The sequence below is a fragment of the Pezoporus occidentalis genome, unplaced genomic scaffold (genome assembly GCF_034315485.1).
Source record: "Pezoporus occidentalis ecotype Australia unplaced genomic scaffold, CSIRO_AGI_Poc_V1 ctg68, whole genome shotgun sequence".
NCBI lineage: Eukaryota > Metazoa > Chordata > Aves > Psittaciformes > Psittacidae > Pezoporus > Pezoporus occidentalis.
Window position 1 is genome coordinate 5,552,941 of NW_026916030.1, and position 6,879 is coordinate 5,559,819.

The following is a 6,879-nucleotide window of genomic DNA, read 5'->3' on the forward strand; positions in this document are numbered from 1 at the left end:
CCAAGCCCCAGAACCTGGTGTTGCCTCCCCAGCCCACTGCAGGGCAATGGCAGGGATTCCTCCCACTTGCCGTTCCCAGCTTGTTGCTGTCAGTAGCAGCAAGTTCACCAGCAGCAAACAGCCAAACACCCAGGCAAGGAACAGAGCCCAGAATGTCACAGAGGTGCTCTGTGCTCCTGCTCCTCAGCAGGAGTCCTGTGCAGCTGCAGTGTCAGCAATGTGCTGGTGCCCAGGAGCACACCTCTTGGCAGGGGATGCCCTCCTGCTCCCCTCCAGAGCCCCTGAAGGCGGCATCAAGCCAAGGCGCTGTGTCCCACAAAGCCCACGTGCAGGAGTGCAACAGCAGGGAAGTGTATTTGGCAAACACCTCTTCACAAACAGCAGCAACGTGGAAGACAAAGCCCCGTCCTCGCCACCAGCCCCACAGAGAGGGAGTCACGGCACCCTCGCAGCCATTCGCCGCCCTGCGGTGAAGGCACGGTCCTCACCCCTCCTGGCCCTGGCAGGAACCGCACTGTGCTGGCCCTGGAGAGACCTCCTCCCGCTGCCCTCATCTCATGGCGAAGGTGTAGACGTGGTAGATCTCATCAGGGAAGTTCTCCTGGCGCTCCTCGGCCAGGAGGTGCAGCCCAGCACGGCGGATGATCTTCCTGACCACATCCAGGTCCCGGCACACGCTGCTGTCCACATCGTCCATGATGACTCCCTCCTGAGCCATGTTGTCCTTGATGACCACGATGCCGTTGGGCCGCAGGCCGGCACGGCACCGCTTCAGGAAGTCGGAGAGGTGGCTGTCGGTGAGATGGCCTGGAGGGGTAGAGCAGTGGTTAGAGGGCACAGGGTGAGTGGGGCAGGAGGAGGAGGGAGGAAGACCGGAGGTTGTGGCTGGGATCCAAGCAGCAAAATACGGAAGTCAATTGCAAGTGAACGCTTTAACTTGGGGGTTCCCAACTTCTGCCCCACTATCCAACTCCATCCAACCCACACCTCTGCCCTTTGAGGGCTTGGAGGAACAGAGCCCTCAGTACAGTGCCCTCGGAGTGCTCCTCCACGGGGTAAGGATGGAAGGGGAGGTCCCCAACCCAGCCTCCCCTACTTGTGATGCTCATCCTTCATGCAGACCCTGAGCTGCTTTCCCCAGTGCATGGGGCACCCAGGGGGCAAGTTGTGAAGAGACCCTCACCAATGACCCACTGGATCCAGATGACATCGTAGCTGTTTGGCTCGGGGCTGAAGTCCTGGAGGCCGCAGCAGAAGTAGTTGCGCACCCGCCTGCCCTCCTCTCCCAGGTAGCTCTTGGCCTTGGTGAGGAAGTCCTCGGTCACATCCACCATGTCCACTGTCTTGAAGAGGGGCAGCAGCAACCGCTTGGTGATCCGGCCGATCCCTGCCCCGCAGTCCAGAGCACGGGTTGTCCCTGTCCGGTTGGGGCCATCCTGGAACAACCACCACGAGGGGCTGAATCCCACCACAAGGTACACACAGAAACATGGGGCAACCATAAGGGATGGGGCTTAGGGTATGGGGACCCATTGCAAGCAAAGCTCTCCCAGCACGCATGCAATGGAGGATCCCATGGAGCGATTGGGTGGGAAGAGCCATGCTCTGTGCTGGGAGAAGGATGGGGCTTTGGGAACATGATGGGAACATGACAGATGGTGCCACCTACCCGCAGAAACCGCTGCAGGAACTTCCTGGAGCTGTTGATGTCGATGCTGGAGATGTGGCCGTAGCCCCCCAGCATGCCATCCACCGTGGCCGGCACGGCCTTCCAGTACTTCTTGGCCTTGGAGTAGAACTCCAGCTCATTCTCCACCACCTCACTGGTCATGGTGGCCGAGGGGCACGTGCCCGCGTGGGACTCACTGCTCCTCCAAGACGGGAGAAACCACCGGTCAGGCCCGACAGAGCCCCAGGCACAAGCAGAGAGGTGGCTGTCAGCTCTAAGTACCCCAGTTTGTACTGATCACCCCTTCCCCAGGGCTGCTGTAAACCCCCAAAACCTCCAGCTGGGATGAGAAGGAACAAAGATCTAAATCCTGATGTTTTCTGGAGGACCACCAAGCCTGAATCCCCTCCCTGGGCAGGGCTGCCTCAGCTGGACCAGGCATCCTGGAGCCTTCCTCAACAACACACACAATTATATCACTATTGTTTTTAAGGCTGACCCACGCTTTTCACCTATTCTACCTCTTTTTTCCCCTCTGTCTTAATGTTTTAGAGAGTACAGCTCACACCCACATCAGTCACCTCCAATTACACCTGGAGTTGCTCAAAGTTCTCCTGAGCACCTACCCGGGGACTGTAAATCTCACCTGTGACCGTAAGTTAGGTATTTGCAATACAATGAAGTCAAGGTATAATCAGCAATACAAGCAATAAATCCCCCCCTGCCAGGCATCTCACAACTCAAACCACTGTGGATTTGATAAACTGTGCTGGCAATCTAGATTGAAGGTGGCCAAAGGGTAAATTCAAGGACTTGGAACACCCAGTTTCCAGTGTTCCTGGCTTGAATTCGCTGGCAGATACCCCATTAGACACAAAACCTTTCCTGTGCCAGCTTAAGCAGTTTTTGTGGTCTTCAGCAGCCTGGGGATGGAGCAGGGGGACGCAGCATCTCACCTGAGGGATCACAGCTTGAAATCCAGTTTGGCTCAGTGGTGGCAGGAGCTGGCCTGTAGTGATCTGGGGGAAGAAAAGACCCAAATCACCCCTTTAGTCCCGGTGCACATAAGCAAGGCTGACCACAGCCCTATGGTAAGAGGTAAGAGCTGGCCTGGCCCCCCCAGGCATCTTCCTGGGGCAGTTGTGGGGCGGGAGCTGCTGCTGCCCCACGGCTCAGAGGTGACAGGAGGCTGAGCTGGAAGGTTTTGGCTTCGCTGCTGTCTGATCTCACAGGTTAGGACCTGAATTCACCCCCCGCCCACCGCCACCCCTTCCTTGGCTCTGACTCTCCCAGGCCCAGAGGCCGGGTGCCGGCTCCCTCCTCCCCGCTGTGAGCCCGGAACGTGGCCGTGCCCCGGGCAGCGCGCAGGTACCCACGGACACGGGCAGAGACCACCTGGACCCGGCCGCCATCGGGATGCGGGGGGGGGGACACGACACCTCAGTTACTCGATCCCTGCGGCCATTTGCAGGCCGGGGGGGGCCAGGAAAGGGGGTGCCCGAGTGGGGGGATCCCGGGGTCCTCACCGCGGGGCTGAGGGGGCCCTGCCCGTGGGGTGCGCGGTTCAAGGCCGTTTCCCCGGTCCCCCCCATCGGGCCCGGGGCCCACCCGCTGGGCTCCCCCGGGGGGCGCCGCTTCCTGCCCCGGCAGCTCCCCCTTCCCCGGCCCCTCCCGGCCTCCCCCGTTGCTGCGGGCACGGCCGGGGGGGGTCCCTCCCGCTCCCGCTGCCCCGGCGGCCGCGACCTCCGGCTCTCCCCGGTTACCTCCGGCGGCGGCCGAGCTGCTGCGTCCGGCCCCGCCTCCCGCCGTGACGGGCAGCTACGGGAACCAATCAGAAGGAGGTGCTTGCCGTGACGTCAGGATGAGGTCAGCGCGGGGGGCGGGCTTTCCTACCGGCTTGTCGGGGCCGGGGGAGGGGGGGGGGGGTCCGCGGTGGGACGGGGCGGCCCCGGGGGGGGGGGGGGATGGACACCGGACCCGGCCCTGCTCCAGCGCGGCTTCGCGGTGCCCCCCCCCCCGCCCGGAGCCCGGGGATGGGGGCAGGAGGGCGCGGTGACACCGGGGGTGTGCGCGGGGGGCTCGGGGTAACCGGGACACGGCAGCCGGGGGCTGGGGGGGGGGGGGGGCGGGCGGGCTGCCCGGTCCCGCTGCCCCCTGCCCTGTCCCGTTCCTTTCGCACCCGCCGCGGCCACGCGGGGCCGCTGTTGTCCCGCCGTTGCGCTGCTGCTGTCGAGGGAACTTGGCTGCGGCTTGAGGGCAGGGACGGACGGGACCGGCCCCGTGCGCACCCCGGCACTGACGCCCCGCACCGGGCACCTGCTCCCCCCCCCGTCCCCAGCCTACCCCGTACCCATCGCGGGGCACCGCTCCCAGGCGGGGACCCTGAGTGTCCCTGCCCCGTCCAGCCGGGCCAGCGAGCGGAGGTGAGGCCCGGCAGGCTCAGCACTGGTCCTCCCTGTGCTGCACCTCCGCAGGCCGGGATGCAGCTGAGAGCATCACCCCTGGGACCCCCCCTCCCCGCAGGCACCATCCCACCCCATCGCCTCCCTTCGGTACCCCAGAGGACACGGGTGACACCGCGACTCCCACGGACAGGGAGTCCCCAAGGCCTTCAGAAGGGGATTGCTGTGGGGACAATGACAGCGACGGAATAGGGTTGGCTGGGGAAAGGAGGCCGCTGTGGATTCCCTTGTGTCTTAATACAGGGCGAGTCCTTCCCCTCCCTTCCGCAGACCCCACCTTGCACAAAACCTGTCGGCACAAAATCTGCTTGAAATCACCCAAAGCGGTCAGAAGGCAGCGGCAATGGGACAATGCAGCATGGACATGAGGGAGTGGAACCCATTCCCACCCAGCCAGCACCCACTTACACCCCAACATGTCCTAATAGCCCCAGCAAGGACTTGCTGTGCCTAAACCAGAGCTGCTCACCCCAAAATCCATGGCACAACCAGGATGCAGCTGCTATGCCAGCGCCCCTTGCCATGTTTCCGTGGTGCCTATGTGGAAAACAAAGGGAGATCCCACCTTTGGGAAGCAGCTGTGACCCTGGGACAGCTTTTGGTCCCTGTGAAAGGCCCTGAGCATGCTTGGGGTGCCAGTGACTCCAGAGAGGGGCTGATGGCAGGGGCTGGGAGCATGCATGTAGTTGGCTGCGGAGCTGGGAATGCTGCTCGCACCCGGTTTGCTTTCCAGATTTTAAAGCAATGAGGCTGTCACCAGGGTAAGGACACTGAGCACAGGGCTGATCCCAGGGTGGGCTGGCGTTCGGGGAGGTGCATGGGGATGAGCATCCCACACACACAGGTACTTGGACCACCAAACCCCACCAGTTTTCCCCTTCCCGAAGCCACCAGCAGCCATTGCATTGCTGGTTGTCACCTGCACTTTCAAGCGGGGCTCTGGGAGTCCACATCTCATCCATGCCACCTATTTCCCATGGGAGCCTACCTTATTTGTTCCCCTGCTTCCCCAAAAAAAGTCAGTTTTCTCCTTCTCTTTATCACGCTGCACTGAGGCTCCTTAAGACCTTTTCCATCAAGCCCCAGCCACCACCTCCATCCTTCCCCACCACTGAAGCCCTTCATGGTGGCAGAGAGGGGAGAGTGCTGAGGCCCTGCTCCAGCCCCTCAGACTACAACGGTGCCACCAGCATTGCTCTCGGTCCTTGCTTTCCCACCTAAAACACCATCTGCATCCAGCCCCTGCTCCCACAGCCGAAGAGCCAGGACAGAAACCTGGTGCTGGGAATCTTCTGCACACACGGAGCTCTGCAGAGGTTGCCTTGAATGGGCCGATCTGCTTGCAAATGTTCCCTTTGATTTTATATTCTAAGTATTAAGGCAACAGAGTGTGGCTGGAAATTAAGAGAGGAAGAAGAACCCGGTTGAGCATCCCTCAGCTCCCCTGACCCCAGCAAAGAGCCGGGGCTGGGAACAAGGGTCCCCCCATTGAGGATGTGCTGCTGAGCCCCACTTTCTGCTGAAGCTGGCTCCAACCTCGGGGCCAGTTCGTGCGCAGCCAAGGCTGCACAACCCGTGTCAGGAGCCGCGGCTCCAGCAGCTGCCCGCTCCCCTCCGAGGCTCAGCTGCCTCCCTGTGGCCGCTGCTTTGCCTCTGACCGGTTTCAATCTCCTCACTGAGCGATTCCTTGTGCTACGAGACAGAAAACACCCCCTAGACCCCCTTCTCCAGCCCATTTGTTTCCCTGCACACTCTCCTCCTGCTCCCACTCACTCGCTGCCTTTCAGGGTAATCACCAGCACCACAGTCCCTCCTCAGGAATATATCTATATATACATATATATGTATTTTTCTTTTCCCCAGGTGCTTAATCACCCTTATTACCCTTTTCCGATTAATTAAGTCTAATTAATTTTGCACTATCGTTTTCGAGGAGAGGTGACCAGGATGGCACATGTTGTTGCAGGTGATTTGCAAGGCAGGTCCTGCAGTGCCAGCACAGCCCTTCTCTTGCTGGCATTTAACCTGAGTCTGGGCACCTGCTGCCCTATTTGCTGCCATTAATGGCAATTAATAGAGCAGTGAAGCCCTCTGTGACCCTGGGAAGAGCCCCGAGGTACTCTGCTGGCACTCACATGGGATGCTCCCATCTCCTTTGCTCTGCTGAGGACACCGGTTTTGACCCTGGCCAAACCTGTCCCTGCATCCACATCCACGGGGCTCCTCCAGCCACCCCTGAGCCAAGGCTTGGGCAGTCAGAATGGGTTAGGTCAAGGCTTCTCCTTGCACTGCTGAGAGCCACCAAGATGCTCAGAGGGGTGGCAGAGATGCAGGTCCCTTTGCACCAGCCATGCTCCATCACCTCGCATCCTCCAGCACTGGTGCCAGCCCTTCGCTGAGCCTCGGCACCAGCTTTTAGGGCTTGGATTTGATACCTCCAGAGGTTCCTTCCACCCTCATGATTCTGTGATTCAACCTCTGCGTTGTCCTGGGGCCTGACATGGTTTGGGGGATCTTACCCCTAAATACCCATGCCCTGAGGAGAGGTCATCATCCCTTTGCTGTCTGTCCCAATGGCTGGTACCACCTCGCTCCCTCAGCCACTGGCTCTCGCTGGGAGGCTGAAGCATCACCACCAACAGTGCTGAACCCCCAGCACCCCAAATACAGAACGTCTTTGTTATATATAGTGTAATATATGTGACACACTACATAGCAGATAATAGATATAGTCTGGTAGTGTATATA

At 60.5% G+C, this 6,879-nt stretch overlaps 1 protein-coding gene across 2 annotated transcripts; it reads right to left on the minus strand.

The window, feature by feature from the left end:
* Window positions 1-335: 335 nt before the first annotated feature.
* NTMT1 (N-terminal Xaa-Pro-Lys N-methyltransferase 1) lies at window positions 336-3,497 on the minus strand. Of its 2 annotated transcripts, none has more exons than XM_062641252.1 (5): window positions 3,433-3,497; window positions 2,626-2,688; window positions 1,670-1,865; window positions 1,184-1,436; window positions 336-807 (listed from the first exon to the last, which is right to left on the minus strand). In XM_062641252.1, exons 3-5 carry the CDS (start codon window positions 1,829-1,831, stop codon window positions 551-553), a joined length of 672 nt encoding a protein of 223 aa, XP_062497236.1. In that variant the 5' UTR covers window positions 1,832-1,865; window positions 2,626-2,688; window positions 3,433-3,497; the 3' UTR covers window positions 336-550. The 2 variants fall into 2 exon arrangements, with proteins under 2 accessions (XP_062497236.1, XP_062497238.1); XM_062641254.1 differs by having other exon boundaries at window positions 1,670-1,871.
* Between the last annotated feature and the right edge of the window lie 3,382 nt (window positions 3,498-6,879).